Genomic DNA, 15,842 nt, shown 5'->3' on the forward strand with positions numbered 1-15,842 from the left:
AGACCGGTGGGAATCTGCCCTTTGGTCTGATGAGTCCAAATTTGAGACTTTTGGTTCCAACCGCAGTGTCTTTGTGAGACGCAGAGTAGGTGAACGGATGATCTTGCAAGTGTGGTTCGCACCGTGAGGCATGGAGGAGGAGGTGTTATGGTGTGGGGGTGCTTTGCTGGGGACACTGTCTGTGATTTATTTAGAATTCAAGGCACACTTAACCAGTATGGCTACCACAGCATTCGGCAGCGATACGCCATCCAATCTGGTTTGGGCTTAGTGAGACTATCATTTGTTTTTCAACAGGACAATGACCCAACACACCTTCAGGCTGTGTAAGGGCTATTTTACCAAGAAGGAGAGTGAAGGAGTGCTGAATCAGATGACATGGCCTCCACGATCACCTGACCTCAACCCAATTAAGATGGTTTGGGATGAGTTGGAGTGCAGAGCGAAGGAAAAGCAGCCAACAAGTGCTCAGCTTATGTGGGAACTCCTTCAAGACTGTTGGAACATCATTCCTCCTGAAGCTGGTTGAGAGAATGCCAAGAATGTGCAAAGCTGTGGCTACTTTGAAGAACCTCAAATAAAATATATTTTGATTTGTTTAATACTTTTTTGTTGTTGGTTACTACATAATTCCATATGTGTTATTTCATAGTTTGACGTCTTCACTACTATTCTACAATGTAGAAAATAGTACAAAATAAAAAAAACTTGAATGAGTAGGTGTCCAAACTTTTGACTGGTACTGTCGTTTTGTTTTGTTCCTCACTAGTTTGTTCTGCTGGAGTCAGCATTATAACTTCTGTATGTGTTTTGTGTTTCCAGCCTCAATACTGTAACCATCTGGATGAAGAGGAAAAGAAGGAGCTGCGTATGTTCAGTCAGCAGAGGAAAAGAGAGAACCTGGGCAGAGGCATGGTCAGACTGTTCCCTGTCACCATGACCGGAGCCATCTGCCAACAGGTGGATACTGCTGAGGGAAGGGAGATCAGGAAGGAGACTAGGGTGGGATGGATACAGTGAGAGTGAGGGACCAGGGAGATGGAGACAGGAGGATTTAGGGAATTCTCTGGTTTTTGGTGTATGTATCAGACCTGGGTTCAAATATCTCAATTATTTTCACATTTGAAGTAAGTTTTCACATTTTATTTGAAAATACAAGTAGTTTAATAATTGTATGTATTTTGAAATAAACTTGTAAAGTATTTTAAAATACTCAAATACACTCCCATGCATTTAACCCAGGTATTTAAAAATAGTTTTTGAAATAAGTATTTTAAAATACTCTCAAATACAATTTGTTAGACTATTTGGTTTTTACAAATAACCATTCAAATACTCAAATAAAGATACTTATTTTGGGCTCTTTTGAAAAGACTCAAATACACAGAAAAAAGCATTTTAAATACCAGATACTGAAATACACACCAAGCCAGGCACATACAGTTGAAATTGGAAGTTTACATACACCTTAGCCAAATACATTTAAACTCAGTTTTTCACAATTCCTGACATTTAATCCTAGTACATATTCCCTGTTTTAGGTCTGTTAGGATCACCACTTTATTTTAAGAATGTGAAATGTCAGAATAATAGTAGAGTGATTTATTTCAGCTTTTATTTCTTTCATCACATTCCCAGTGGCTTGCACACACCTTTTCAGTTCTGCCCACACATTTTCTATGGGATGGAGGTCAGGGCTTTTTGATGGCCACTCCAATACCTTGACTTTGTTGTCCTTAAACCATTTTGCCACAACTTTGGAAGTATGCTTGGGGTCATTGTCCATTTGGAAGACCCATTTGCGACCAAGCTTTAACTTCCTGACTAATGTCTTGATGTTGCTTCAATATATCCACATCATTTTCCTCCCTCATGATGCCATCTATTTTGTGAAGTGCACCAGTCCCTCCTGCAGCAAAGCACCCCCACAACATGATGCTGCCACCCCCGTGCTTCACGGTTGGGATGGTGTTCTTCAGCTTGCAAGCCTCCCCCTTTTTCCTCCAAACATAATGATGGTCATTATGGCCAAACAATAATATTTTTGTTTCATCAGACCAGAGGACATTTCTCCAAAAAGTATGATTTTTGTCCCCATCTGCAGTTGCAAACCGTAGTCTGGCTTTTTTATTGCTGTTTTGGAGCAGTGGCTTCTTCCTTGCTGAGCAGCCTTTCAGGTTATGTCGATACAGGACTCGTTTTACTGTGGATATAGATACTTTTGGACCTGTTTCCGCCAACATCTTCAAGGTTTTTCGCTGTTGTTCTGGGATTGATTTGCACTTTTCGCACCAAAGTACGTTCATCTCTAGGAGACAGAATGTGTCTCCTTCCTGAGCAGTATGATGGCTGCGTGGTCCCATGGTGTTTATACTTGCGTACTATTGTTGTACAGATCAACGTGGTACCTTCAGGCGTTTGGAAATTTCTCCCAAGGATGAACCAGACTTGTGGAGGTCTACAATTGTTTTTCTGAGGTCTTGGCTGATTTCTTTTGATTTTCCCATGATATCAAGCAAAGAGGCACTGAGTTTGAATGTAGGCCTTGAAATACATCCACAAGTACACCTCCAATTGACTGAAATGATTCCAATTAGCCTATCAGAAGCTTCTAAAGCCATGACATCATTTTCAGGAATTTTCAAAGCTGTTTAAAGGCACAGTCAACTTAGTGTTTGTAAACTTCTGACCCACTGGAATTGTGATTAAGCAAAATAATCTGTCTGTAAACAATTGTTGGAAAAAGTACTTGTCATGCACAAAGTAGATGTCCTAACCGACTTGCCAAAACTATAGTTTGTTAACAAGAAATTTGTGGAGTGTTTGAAACACTTAGGTTGGAGTCATTAAAACTTGTTTATGTAAACTTCCGACTTCAACTGTATCTTGGTGAGAGTGTGGTTGTCCTATGGTTATTTTGCATACATCCTTCCCACAACTTTCTGGGAATCGTGCATGATACTTTGATACCTCTCTGCATCCTTGACTTGAGAGTTTGGAACGTCTGCTTTGTGTCTCTACCAAGCAACTATAATGAAGGCGCTGTGCCTTTTCAAGACGGAAAGCACCATACACTGGTTGGATATCCCCATTCTGAATTGAATTAATCATGATGTACTGTTTTACGTAGGACCGCCCCAGCCCTTCCGTTTGCAGCCAGCCCTTCCGCAATAAACAAACACACACACACACAGTAGGTAGCTAGCATAAACCGTTGGACTTCAGACATCGTTTGCCACTAACATCATGAATAAGGCACATAAATCATCACACACATTTTCAAAACGTTATAATAAACCTTAATAATACTAAAACATAATACTAAACAAGTGACATATCAGACAACTGCAATCTGTTAAACGTTACGATCGTGTGGCTAGCAAGTAGCAACTGTTAGCTTGCATTGTTCAGCCCATAGAAAGTCAGCCAGCTAAAACTTTAGCTTGCTTGCTATCAACTCGAAATCGTCTAGCTAATCAAATGTATGTTTTGTTATAAATTAACTAGTTAGTTAGCTACTTTTAGACTGAACATTTCCTTACCCCGCTGAAGTTATTAATTTTCCATCTTGGATGTCTTCTGTTTACGTAGTAGGGCAATGTTGTGAATCAACCATGCGTGCTAGCATTACTTTAACAGAACGTTCCCTAAAAGTTCAAACATGGTTACATTTTAATTTCAATTTTGGTAATGTTCTAGGAACGTTCTCCAAATGGTTTTACATTGGGAATGGTCTCAAATAGTTCAGAGAACTTCAAGAAACTACATTCTTCTGTGGGAATTTCAGTACTTCTGCATAACGTTTCCTTATGGTTATATTTAGTCATGTTCTCAAATTGTTCCAAGAACTCTAAGAAAACTTTACATAAAAAAACAAGACAATTTTTAATTTCCAGAGAACGTTCCAAGAATGTTATTTAAAAACATGTACATTACGTTCTCAGCATCAACAAAACACTCTCTGTCCTCTCTTGTTAAGTGTGTTCAGGTGTGTTGGCCACGCCCACTATTTGGCCACACCTGATCTTAATGAGTGCTTGTTTCCTTTGAAATGGGGTATTTTTGAATAGACGAAAAACATGTCAGGCTTGCTCCGTCCTGGTGGCGCAGTGAACTAATTCCATGCATAGAGAACAGAGGATTATACATTTGAATCTCACTGATGCCGTCACAATAAAAATGTATGTGTTAACATGATTAATGCCTAAGGAAATTAATTTCCATGTGTCCTATCTGTTATTGGAGTTCAAAAAAGTTAACCCAAAATAAGATGGCAGCGTTATTAAAAGTCTTATAGAAACATTTCAGTGAAGTTTTTGTTTTTTTAAAACCTACAAATAACCTATCATTTTAGTTCTGAGAGTTAATAAAACCTCCCAGGAAAACTGTCAAGGAACCAGAGTAAAACGTTCTCAGAACCTCCCTGCAACCTAAAAATAAACGTTCCCAGAACAGGCAATATGTTTAGTTCTGTTCTCGGAGCGTTTTAAAAAAAGGTTCAGTTTTACTGATCAGAAAGCGTATGGCTTCGTTCCCAGAACAAATGGGAAACCAAAAATGTACGTTCCCACAACTTCCAAGGAACCAAATGTGCGAGCTGGGATGTATTTGAACCGAGGTCTGTTAAGTATACACTTGTGTTCTCACATGCTCATTTACATTTTGTTTACCTATTGTTTTGTCTCTCTGTCATTCTCTGTGTTTCAGTGTGGCAGACAGATCTGTGGTGGGGACATAGCGGTGTTTGCCAGCCGGGCAGGTCACGGGAGCTGCTGGCACCCTCAATGTTTCCAGTGTGCCTCTTGTACTGAGCTGCTGGTGGACCTCATCTACTTCTACCAGGATGGACAGATCTACTGTGGCAGGCACCACGCTGAGAGGATCAAACCGCGCTGCCAAGCCTGTGATGAGGTGATTGACTCTGCCCTGTCATGACTCTGCCCTGTTCAACAAATTATATGCTTACTGTGTATCCAGTCCACTTTTTGCTCATGCACTGTCAGCCCTGTCCTCTCAACAAATCTCTCCATACTATGTACGCTGTCTGCTCATATACTGTGCTGTCCACAAAGCTCTCCAAACTGTGTATCCACTCTCTGCTTATACACTCTCTGCCCTGTCTACAAATCTACATTTTTCAAATCGTCACTCTCTAAAGTTCTAACACTGACTCTTATGAGGAGATTTGTATCTTTGGCAGACTCGTACTCGGGGCTGGGAAAGTGTGTCTTTATTTGATTTACATGCCTGTAGACCCTAGAGGAACATCTAGTCCCTCAATGAGCCAGCCATATGTTGTTGTTCCACAAACACCTTTTAAATCGCTCTTCCACTTGCGCACACACCCACACAGACTCTTGTTTAGACCCTTGGTATTTCTGACTTAAGAGATTAGTTGAAGTAGACTAATAGGTCTGTCATGACTGACCTTCACAAGTCCTTAGTGGATGTACCCTGTCACACTGTAAAGACAGTCTTTCAGAGAAACAGAGATGTCATTCCACATAAACCAGAAATATTCAATAGTGACGTGATTTGCTGAGCCTCTTGCCCTTTTTTCCAATCACTCTCTTGCTCTCTCTCTCTCTCTCTCTCTCTCTCTCTCCCGCTCTCCTTCTCTCTTTCTGAAATGCAGATCATTCTAGCTGATGAGTGTACGGAGGCAGAGGGCCGACACTGGCACATGAAGCACTTCTGTTGTTTTGAGTGTGAAGCAGCGTTGGGGGGACAGCGGTACATCATGAGAGCGTGCCGGCCGTACTGCTGCTCCTGCTATGAGTCCCTCTATGCAGAGTACTGTGACACCTGTGGGGAACACATAGGTACTGAAACAACACAGGTCCATGTTTGCACAAAGGGAAACATATACACACTTACACAGAGAGAAATATACAACCACTCACACAGAAGTATACACACTCAAACAAGGAGAATTACATACACACTAACACATCGAGAAATCCATATACACTCACACACAGACAATTTTCTTAGACCCGCTTTGTCTTCCAGGTATAGACCAGGGGCAAATGACCTATGAGGGCCAGCACTGGCATGCTGCCAAGTCGTGTTTCTGCTGTGCCCGCTGTCGGCTCCCCTTGCTGGGGCGGCCCTTCCTCCCACGTGGGGGCCTCATCTTTTGCTCCAGGTCCTGCTCCCTGGGAGAGGACCCAGATAACTCAGACTCGTGTGACTCAGCCCTCCAGAGCCGGCATCCGCAGCACAGACGCTGTGAGACAGATGAGAAGATCCAGCAGCCGCAGCGCTGCTCCCCACAGCAACCACCGGAGGGAGCCAACATCCCTGTTGTCCCAGGAGAAGTCTGCATTCATGCTGCACTGGAAAATAGACGTAGGGGCTTACTGTACATACATAGATGCAGATGGCATTTATATGTTATGTAGGTCATGCCTGAGCCTTTTTATTTCCCCAGCATGTAACAGCTTTGTAATACTCATACACATACAAACATAAGATAGATTATTTTACTTATTTAGCAGGCTCTTTTATCCAAAGTAACTTTGATCACATGCTCAAAACAATAGATTTTAGAAGATTACATAGGCTTTTCTATTTAAACAAGGTGTGTTTTCTCTTCATTTCATCTGTCTCACAGGTGTTCACATCTCTACTAATGTTCCGAATGGAGACCCCCCATCACTCAACGGTCATCCAAACCTCAGAGGGTCCTACTCTCCCCTTCCCCATTGTCACTTAGCCAATAACTGGGGACCATCTTGTCCTGTCGACCAATCACTCAGCAGTTTGCACCCTGGAGATTGTGGCAAGCATCCAGGCAGTAGTCTGGAGTTTTTAGGAGAGCCCAATGGCTATGCGGGGCAACCCCTTACCAGTTTCAGTAGAGGAACGTCTACTGCAAAGGACTGTGGGAACTGTGTGGAGAGAAGTAGTCAAGTTATGCAAGGTATTACACAAGGCAATAACATGCATCATAAGTTAAAGTGGGACTGTTCAGAATGAAAAAGTTAACTGTGGTGCTCTGTTAGATAAAATTGGCCACAAGCAAGAGTTGAATAGTATTCTATAAATCTGTAACCAAGTCTTACTCACCTCCTGTTATTGTGAGTTGATTGAACAGAAATTGTATCCCTTGCTTTTTTTATTTATAAATGGAGGTATTTTATTTGTTTTCTCTCCCTCTTCCCAGTGTTTCCTCCCCCGAGGAACTCCTCCTTACCTGCATCACTAAACCATCCCAGTCCTGCTGACCCTCTGCCCCTCCCGCCCCCTCAACCCAAGTCTTGTGATTTGATAATCAGGCCAAGTCTGCACCAACCAGAGCCAATCCCCCCTGACCCTAGCCCCCAATCAAGTCGAAGTGGGATAGCCAGGGTCAGTTTCCGAGAGCCAATCAGCTGCAGCTACTCTGTGGAGGAGGATGAGGAGAGAAGAGAGGGGGATGAAGAACAGGCAGAGGAAGAGGATGGAGGTTTTGGGAGCAGATTACATATGCAGAAGGGCATTCCACCTCAAATGGACCTACTGGGTAAGAGACAGAGACAACTTTTTTTTTCGTTCTCTTTTTCTTTTCATCACAAATGCCAACCGTCTTTCATTTTTTGCGTCTCCTCACAGATGGTTCATACCAACATCGTAGTTTACGGCGGGGGTGGAACCGTGGCCGTGTGGCTTCCGACTCCACTCTCCACCTAGGCACAGAGACACGTTTCCGTCACTCTCAGCCGGACAGGCCCCGTCTGGATGCTCTAGAAAGGAGACGAGAGAGGGAGAGTGTTTCCCTCTCTTCCCCTGGCATCACAGAGCCCCCATTACTCAACCTCCAGCCAACCCAGTACAACAAACATGAGGACTCCTGCTCTACCTGCTCCTCCTCCTCAGACTCAGAGGAAGATGGTTACTTCCTGGGGCAGCCTATCCCCCTGCCCCCCCAGCTAACCCACAGGCCCCAGTCTGTGGATGGAGAGAGGGAAGGAGAGAGGGATGGAAAGAAGGAAGGAGAGAAGGACATGGGGTTGAGAAACAGCCTGAGAAGGAAGAGAAGGGCCAATGGCCTTGGTGCAAAGGACAAAGACAAGAACTGTGCCATCTCCTAAGTTTGACCCTCACAGTGAAAGTTCTGTTTTTCAACGATCAAGCCAATATCCAATATTAATCTGTAACATGTTGGGGATACTTTGAATACAATACTCCTATCCAGCAGACTTAAACCACTATACTATAGGAAGGCAAGAGGAAACAGAGAGAGTGACTGGCTGGCTGTAAGATGTATTAGAGGGATCAGATCAAAAATAAAAATGTTATGTTTTGTATATTGTTTCGGGCGCTTTTTTGCACAGTAGAGTGAATCTGGCATCCATCTAGGAAGTTCTGTAAGAAAATGTCACTGTGTTCCCGCAGTGTATGTTATAGGATTTACTCAGAAATGTGAAGAAATTCACTTTACATTATATTCAAGTGAATTTGTGGAGAGAGAACGCTCATTCCAGTATAAACATGTAAGCATTTATTGTGGGAAGTTAGTCCTATTCAAAAATAGAAAGATAATCTCATTAATGTAGATTAAAGATTTGAGGATTCCTTCTCAGATTCTACATTTCTTTGAGGGTATTCATGGGCATTTGTCTCGCTCGCTCGCTCACTCTCTGTTTCCAAACATGAACATTAGAGAGTTCTTCAGAAAAGAATGTGCTGGCAGTGTTCAGTCACATTATTTCACCAAGGTCGATATAAACTAAGATTCTGACTTTTAATATTTTTGTAGCATACCATTTTTTTTTTTACTTTGAGTGTTATATGCAATGTTACACATTTTATGAGAATAATGATTGGAAATATTTGTTCAACCAAATAGTTGGCTAAATATTCTGTGAGAGAAGTGAGTACCAAAACAGAGTGTTGGTCCCACACAGTGAGATTCAAAGACTATATGTGCACACTAACCTGGACTGTGAATGTTGGTGTGTATGTTCATGTGTGTATGTTTTGACAACCTATCATATCAAAATGTATTTGTCACATGCGCTGAATACAACAGGTTTACAGTACCGTGAAATGCTTACTAATGAGCCCTTTCCCAACAATGCAGAGTTAAAAAGTAAGAAAAATTAGCAAAAAAGGAAATGGTAACACAATAGAATAAGAATATATACAAAGTTCTCACTTTGATGTAAAGCCTCCCTATGTGAGCATATGATATTCAAAAAAGGAAATTGAGTACATTCATTGATTTTTAGATCAAAACACATTTACTTCAAGTCTAGTTATTATTATGATTCTCTTGGGTGCTGGTTCCTGTTTTCAATGTTTTTTGTTGAAACGTAAAACACTTTGATTAAACTTTCACTTTTCAGAGATTGTGAGGAAACTACAGTTTCTGCAAGTTTTGTACTAGGAGAAATAAATTAATTGAAAACTACAATTTCTCATTTCATATCTGAATATACACTGAGTGTACAAAACATTAGGAACACCTTCAGAATATTGAGTTGCACCCTCTTTTGCCCTCAGAACAGCCTCAATTCGTTGGGGCATGGACTCTACAAGGCGTCGAAAGCGTTCCACAAGGTTGCTGGCTGATGTTGATTCCAATGCTTCCCACAGTTGTCAAGTTGGCTGGTTGTCATTTGGGTGGTGGACCATTCTTAAGACACACAGGAAACTGTTGAGTGTCGAAAAACCCAGCAGCGTTGCAGTTGTTGACACTCAAACCGGTGTGCCTGGCACCTACTACCATACCCTGTTCAAAGGCACTTAAATCTTTTGTCTTGCCCATTCACCCTCTGAATGGCACACACACACAATCCATGTCTCAATTGTCTCAAGGCTTAAAAATCATTCTTTAACCTGTCTCCTCCCCTTCATTAACAGGTGACATCAATAAGGGATCATAGCTTTCACCTGGTTAGTCTATCATGGAAAAAGCATGTTTTGTACACTCAGTGTATGTTTCATTCATTTCAATATTATGTTTCATTTTGACAACTAACTCCAACAATGGTCTTTTGTACAGTCTATGGTCCACACACTGACCTTCTTCAGAGGAAGGCTTCTGATCAGAGATGGGTCTGTTATTGTCTAACGGGTTTATTATTACAAACACCAGCATGCTTTGAAGAATAAATCATTCGAGGAAAATAAACTGTCATGTGACAGAAGAAGCCAGTCTACTTCCTTATGTAGGAGTGATTGGTCAGTGTAGTCAGGTGGGGGAGGGAGTAGAACAAGGAGGAGCAGCAGCAGCACATGAGTCGTCTGACAGGTTTGGCTGGTCTGTTGCTTGCTCCCTTCTATTCTGGAACACATTCACACGCTACAGTACATTTCTACAGTTCTTATCCTTTGTGGCGTGATGAGCTGTAGAGAGGCCTAGAGTTCCGTTGGGGACCTGTAAGATTCTACTTCCACTCTAAAGGTGAGTTTTCATTGGAATGTAAAGCCTGAGTAAGTGTGTGTGTGTGTCCTAGGAACCAACGCATTCAAACAAACAGGATCAAAGAACACTAGGACAAGACCGTCTATAAGGCCTTGACTGTGTGAGAGGTCCTTTCAGTTTCATGTATATACCTGGCTTGTAAGTTTCTACTAGTCTTTTCTCATTCACCTCCTGGTTCAACCCATGGTGTTAGGTGGTTTTCCTTCCTAAATGGAACAAGCTGAGACTTGAGCCTGGGTTGAACGAGAAGGATCTGTATGTTCATTTTACATAGCACTTTACAGAACTTTGTGTTCAGTAGTACTGTACTTGGAGAACTTAGCCTAATAAAATAGAATGTCCTCTGCCCTCACTGACCTGCATTGTACTGTGTGTACAGTAGGAGTGTGAGAGTGAGAGGAGAAGCAACATTGAGATAAAGAGATAAGGCCATGCAGGTGAGAGTGCAGTGAGACAGTTGTTGCTTGAGGTGGAATGAGAATGTGTCTGTCACACAGACTGTTAGTGTGGTGTATTTTAAACTCACTCTTCCTCTTTCATAAAGCAATGAGTACTGGCTTGTCATTGATACCTTTGCACTTTATCTACCAACGGTGCATGACACCACACAATAGGAATCTCTTTAGAAGTTAATAACAGGCCTACACGCTTAGCTTCTTGTTCCCCAGTAGGGTCAGATACGTGGAATTATTTCCCTGACCCAACCCCCTTGTATCCAGCTACACAAGTGAATGTTTGTTGCTGTGTTCACTGATCGTCAGCAAATTTACTGTGTGTTCTTCTAAGCAAAACAAATATTCAGATAGCGAATTGATGACTGACTACAGTCAACTCCTAGATGGGTGGGTCAAGTGTTACGGTTTCAGAAATACAAACCAGACAACCCTAGGGTCTGAAGTCTAGAGCAAGCCCAGCACAACCCCCTAGCAACTGGGAGCTTTATTTAAAGATGGTGTGGCATTGTTCCCCTCTAACAGCTGTTGGGGTGTGTGTCTGGGTATTCCTCCAAACAATAGTTTGTTGACAGCTGGTGAGCCCCCCCCCCCCCCCCCCCACTTTTCTTCAGTCCTCTCTCAAGCTCAGGCTTTTCACTGGCCTTACAATGAATGAAAATGAAGTGTGGAAGTTTATTGTGTTATGTTCTTGAGATCGATGGGTGCTAGGTGTAATTGTTAAATGTTTGGACCCACAGCCAATGGCCTGCATCCGACCCGCCCCTTTTCTATTCAGATGTATAACATTCTGTGTTGTGATTGGCTGCATCCTGGGGTTTTGTGGGTGCAGGGGGGAGGAGCCATTATACTGTTGACTTACAATATCCCTGAATCAACCACAGCACTTTATAGTGCTTAGTGTGAGTTGCTGTATCAGTTACATTGGGGCAGTATCTCTGTATCTCTCCCTCTGTCTGAGGTAACTGTGAATTTATATTGATTGATGTTTTGTCTCTTTCCTCTGACATATATCTGATGGTGTGTAAGTTGCTGTCTGATGTGTGATGTTGTTTCTCCTTTTTCTACAGAACATCCAGACTTTAGGGCACCAGGGTTCAAGTGAGATCCCGTGGGAACTGGACGAAGACGGAATCATATCAGCCAAGATCAAAATCCTGTCAACTTTCATGGGACAGTAGGATCCTGGACGGATGGCATCCAAAGAAGTTTGACTTTGGGTGGCCAAAAACAGCAGGAGAAAGACGGGAGTCAAGGACAACCCACCCATGTTACCCCCCACTCCCATCTCCAGCATGCCTGTGGAGACCCCCCAGCCTGTCCTGGCACAGCCGGTGAGGGCTGCTGGGATGCCCAACCCCAACCGCATACTCATGCCAAACCGCCTCCTCCTCCAACCAAGAACAGCGGAAGCAGCTGAGCCCAGGCAGAGCGCGGTGGAGAGGCTGGCGGCAGACAAGGCTAAATACGTCAAGAGTCAGGTGGCCCCCTCCAAGCAGCAGCCAATAAAAGTGCCTCCGCCTGTCATGCGCAAACCTCTGATGTCCCCAGCTACCGGACTGCGGCCAACCCGTAAGACCCAACCGCCTCGCTTTAACTACACCCAGCAAGGGAGTGCCCCATTGGACCTGGAGCACCTGAGTAACCTGATCAATGGGGTGGGTGAGGCTGAAACTCCCCCTACCTCCCCCACCATGGACCCAGTGGAGAGTAGTCAGGCCCCTGACTGCCCCACCACCACTAACATCTCTCCCTGTCCCTCTCCATTCTCTGCTGGGGCTGCTGAGGGGATCCCAACCCCCTGCCCTGAATGGTCCACCCCAGTCAAATTAAGGATAAATGCCTCTGGCCCACTAAGTCCTTCTGGATGTCCAGCTGCAGTGACCATACGTAGAGTGGACGTAATACCCCAACACCACCATACCATGCCAGTGAGGAAGCCTTTCAGAGCACGGCATCAGATGCATCGCCCATTGCAGCCCATGGCTCTGCATCCACACACCCAGATCCACAACGCTATGTCACCTCTTCGTCTCTTCCACCCCCGAACTACCTATGCACCAGGCCCTGCATCTCCTAAACCAGTCCCAGCCCCTCCACCACAAGACCACACCCCAACCCCCAACTCCTCGTCTACCCCCGTTCACTTACCAGTCAGCTACCCTGTACTTCCGCCCTCCCCATCGGTCACTCGCCCGTCCTCTGGTAGCTCCAGGAAACGGCCCTCTCTGACCCGCTCCAAATCAGACATGAGTGACCGTTACTCCCGGGCCAGTACTGACCTGGAGCGCTTCTTCAACCTGTGTGGTTTGGACCCTTCGGAGGTGCAGGTGCTGAAGGGGCCGGGCTCGGACATTGTGTCCCTTGCACAGTTCCGCAGTGCCAGTGCTCCTGGGTCAGAGTGTGCAGGACATGAGGGTGAAGAGGAAGAAGAGAACGGTGGGCCTGCAGAGCCGGCTCCCTATGGTGTCTCGGTCATTGAGAGGAACGCCAGAGTGATCAAGTGGCTTTATGGTATCCGCCAATCCAAGGATACTGCGAGGAGCACCAACATGTAGGGCCATGAGACTGATGTAAATAGAGGTGGGGGAGAAAAACATGGAGGTACACTCTAAACATAATTCCTGTACAGAGAAAAAAACTGGAGAAGTCTGACTGCCGTATAAACCAACCAATGAAAATGAAAGGAATGGACTGATGTGTACTAATAGTGAAATAAAATGTTGTCTGTTAAAGTAGTATGATAGTGTTGGACATCATTTGTGCAAGATATTTGGTACTTTGTACTACCACCCATTTCACCTTAATTGACAACAAAGATAACTTACTTGTAATTTGACTGGTTATCAGAATTGTGTTCTGTTTTTTTATGAGAAATACATCAACATATTTGTTTTTGTCTCATACTGGGGCTTACAAGTCTTTATTTTTGGTTGTGCTGCTGTCTGATTGCTTTGTTACTGTCTGTTCAGATGATCTGTTTCTAAATAAATACCATTAACAATGTTAAAGTAAACTGATCTGAGGTGTGTGTGTTCATCATTCATGTTCTCTGTTTTCGAGGGGTGTAGCTGGGGCGGGAAAAGGTATGTGGGACTGACTGGGTGAAATTACAGGAGAGTTTCACGAGGTCATGGGAGTCCAATTCAATATGAAGTTTCTGTTGAACATTTGGCTTAGTGTGTTTTTACTCCATTTGAACTTGAGCAACTCATGATTAATGACAATGTGAAACAATGATTTGATTTATCAGAAGCACTTATTTGGTTCTCCATCCTCTTGGACTACCGTTTCCTCAAACACCTTTTTGTGTTAACACTTTAGTGCTTCATGGGTGGGTTCACTGGGTTGATGTACTTTGGCAGGAGTTTCTCACTTTCAAAGGGCCAGGGTTGTTCTGTGGGATTGTCAACAATTAAGACGTGTCCATTGTTACCAGATACTTGTAGTACTTAGCTTGTTCTCATGTCAGAAGCAGAGAAACATCCTGAAGTTGTAGGACAGAGATATACCTTATAGAGGAGGCAACGGTGACCTGGAGTGGACTGTAACCACCGGAGAAGCCTAGTTCCAAAAGATGAGCTGCTTCAAGACTTTTACAGATCTTGAGGAGTCATTTACTCGCCCAAACCATTGATGGAAACACATGCAACGACAGCCATCAATGCAAGACTACTGTAAGCTTTAATTTAATGTTTGAATTTCTTAAATATAAGACTGTTCACCTCTCTTGGGGAGGTGGCGTCCCACCCACGGTTCACACTATTCAACAGCCAGTGAAAAATCAGAGCGCCAAATTCAAAACCACAAAATGTCAATTCAAAGTTCTCAAACATATGACTATTTTACACCATTTTAAAGATGCATCTCCTTAATGTAACCACATTGTCCGATTTCAAAAAGGCTTTACGGCGAAAGCATTAAGTTAGATTATGTTAGGACAGTTCCAACACAAGAAAAACCACACAGCCATTTTTCTAGCAAGGACAGGAGTCACAAAAAACTGAAAACCAGCTAAAATTATGCACTAACCTTTGACGATCTTCATCAGATGACACTCCTAGGACATCATGTTACACAATACATGCATTTTGTGTTCGATCAAGTTGATATTTATATCCAAAAACAGCCTTTTACATTGGCGAGAGTGATGTTCAGAAAATATTTTGCCTCCAATACTGCCGGTGAATCAGCACTACAATTTACAAAAATACTCATAAACGTTGATAAAACAAAGTGTTATTCAAAGAATTATAGATGAACATCTCCTTTATGCAACCGCTGTGACATATTTCAAAAAAGCTTCACGGGGAAAGCACACTGCAATAATCTGAGTACTGCGCTCAGAAAAAGACATCAAGTAATACAGATACCCGCCATTTTGGAGTCATCTAAAATCATAAATAGCATTAGAAATATTCACTTACCTTTGATCTTCATCAGAAGGCACTTCCAGGAATCCCAGGTCCACAATACATTTTGTTTTGTTCGATAAAGTCCATAATTTATGTCCAAATAGCTCCTTGTTGTTTGCGCGTTCAGTAAGCTACTCCAAGTGTAGGAAGCGCGGCCAAAATGTCACAATGAAAAGTCAAAAAAAGTTATATTTACGTTCGTTCAAACATGTCAAACGTTGTATAGCATCAATCTTTAGGGCCTTTTTTAACTTAGAACTTCAATAATATTCCAACCGGACGATTCCAATGTCTTGAAAGACGTTTTGGAACACAGCTACCCCTCACGTGAATGCGCGCCAATGAACTCATGTGCTTTCCTGAGTCAACAACTTCCAACTTCCTTTGTTGGCTATCTGTTCACCATAGACACCTCAAACAACTTTCTAAAGACTGTTGACATCTAGTGGAAGCCTTAGGAAGTGCAAAATGAACCCTAAGTCACTGTGTGTTAGATAGGCAATCACTTGAAAAAACTACAGCCTCAGATCCTCCATTTCCTGGTTGGATTGTTTCTCAGGT

General features: G+C 43.1%; 2 protein-coding genes and 1 long non-coding RNA gene across 4 annotated transcripts in view; 2 read left to right on the forward strand and 1 right to left on the reverse strand.

The window, feature by feature from the left end:
• LOC106567229 (prickle planar cell polarity protein 3-A) overlaps positions 1 to 9,397 on the forward strand; it is a 38,140-nt gene extending 28,743 nt beyond the window's left edge. The window contains exons 6-12 of the mRNA XM_014136269.2: positions 823 to 960; positions 4,708 to 4,911; positions 5,636 to 5,822; positions 6,013 to 6,351; positions 6,617 to 6,925; positions 7,169 to 7,507; positions 7,597 to 9,397. Coding sequence (XP_013991744.2) covers positions 823 to 960; positions 4,708 to 4,911; positions 5,636 to 5,822; positions 6,013 to 6,351; positions 6,617 to 6,925; positions 7,169 to 7,507; positions 7,597 to 8,075 — 1,995 coding nt within the window. The 3' untranslated portion in view covers positions 8,076 to 9,397. The remainder of the gene's footprint in view (positions 1 to 822; positions 961 to 4,707; positions 4,912 to 5,635; positions 5,823 to 6,012; positions 6,352 to 6,616; positions 6,926 to 7,168; positions 7,508 to 7,596) is intronic.
• LOC123726211 (uncharacterized) lies at positions 5,551 to 7,261 on the reverse strand. Its single transcript, XR_006758566.1, has 3 exons — positions 6,852 to 7,261; positions 5,976 to 6,338; positions 5,551 to 5,805 (listed from the first exon to the last, which is right to left on the reverse strand). It is a non-coding gene; the product is annotated as an uncharacterized lncRNA (long non-coding RNA).
• An 880-nt stretch (positions 9,398 to 10,277) lies between the features above and the next one.
• f110a (FAM110A) lies at positions 10,278 to 13,886 on the forward strand. Of its 2 annotated transcripts, none has more exons than NM_001139900.1 (2): positions 10,278 to 10,393; positions 11,937 to 13,882. In NM_001139900.1, the coding sequence occupies exon 2, from the start codon at positions 12,135 to 12,137 to the stop codon at positions 13,422 to 13,424; it is 1,290 nt and encodes a 429-aa protein (NP_001133372.1). In that variant the 5' UTR covers positions 10,278 to 10,393; positions 11,937 to 12,134; the 3' UTR covers positions 13,425 to 13,882. The 2 variants fall into 2 exon arrangements, with proteins under 2 accessions (NP_001133372.1, XP_013991019.1); XM_014135544.2 differs by lacking the exon at positions 10,278 to 10,393 and adding an exon at positions 11,747 to 11,827 and having other exon boundaries at positions 11,937 to 13,886.
• The last annotated feature ends 1,956 nt before the right edge of the window (positions 13,887 to 15,842 follow it).

This window comes from Salmo salar, chromosome ssa13, assembly GCF_905237065.1.
Source record: "Salmo salar chromosome ssa13, Ssal_v3.1, whole genome shotgun sequence".
NCBI lineage: Eukaryota > Metazoa > Chordata > Actinopteri > Salmoniformes > Salmonidae > Salmo > Salmo salar.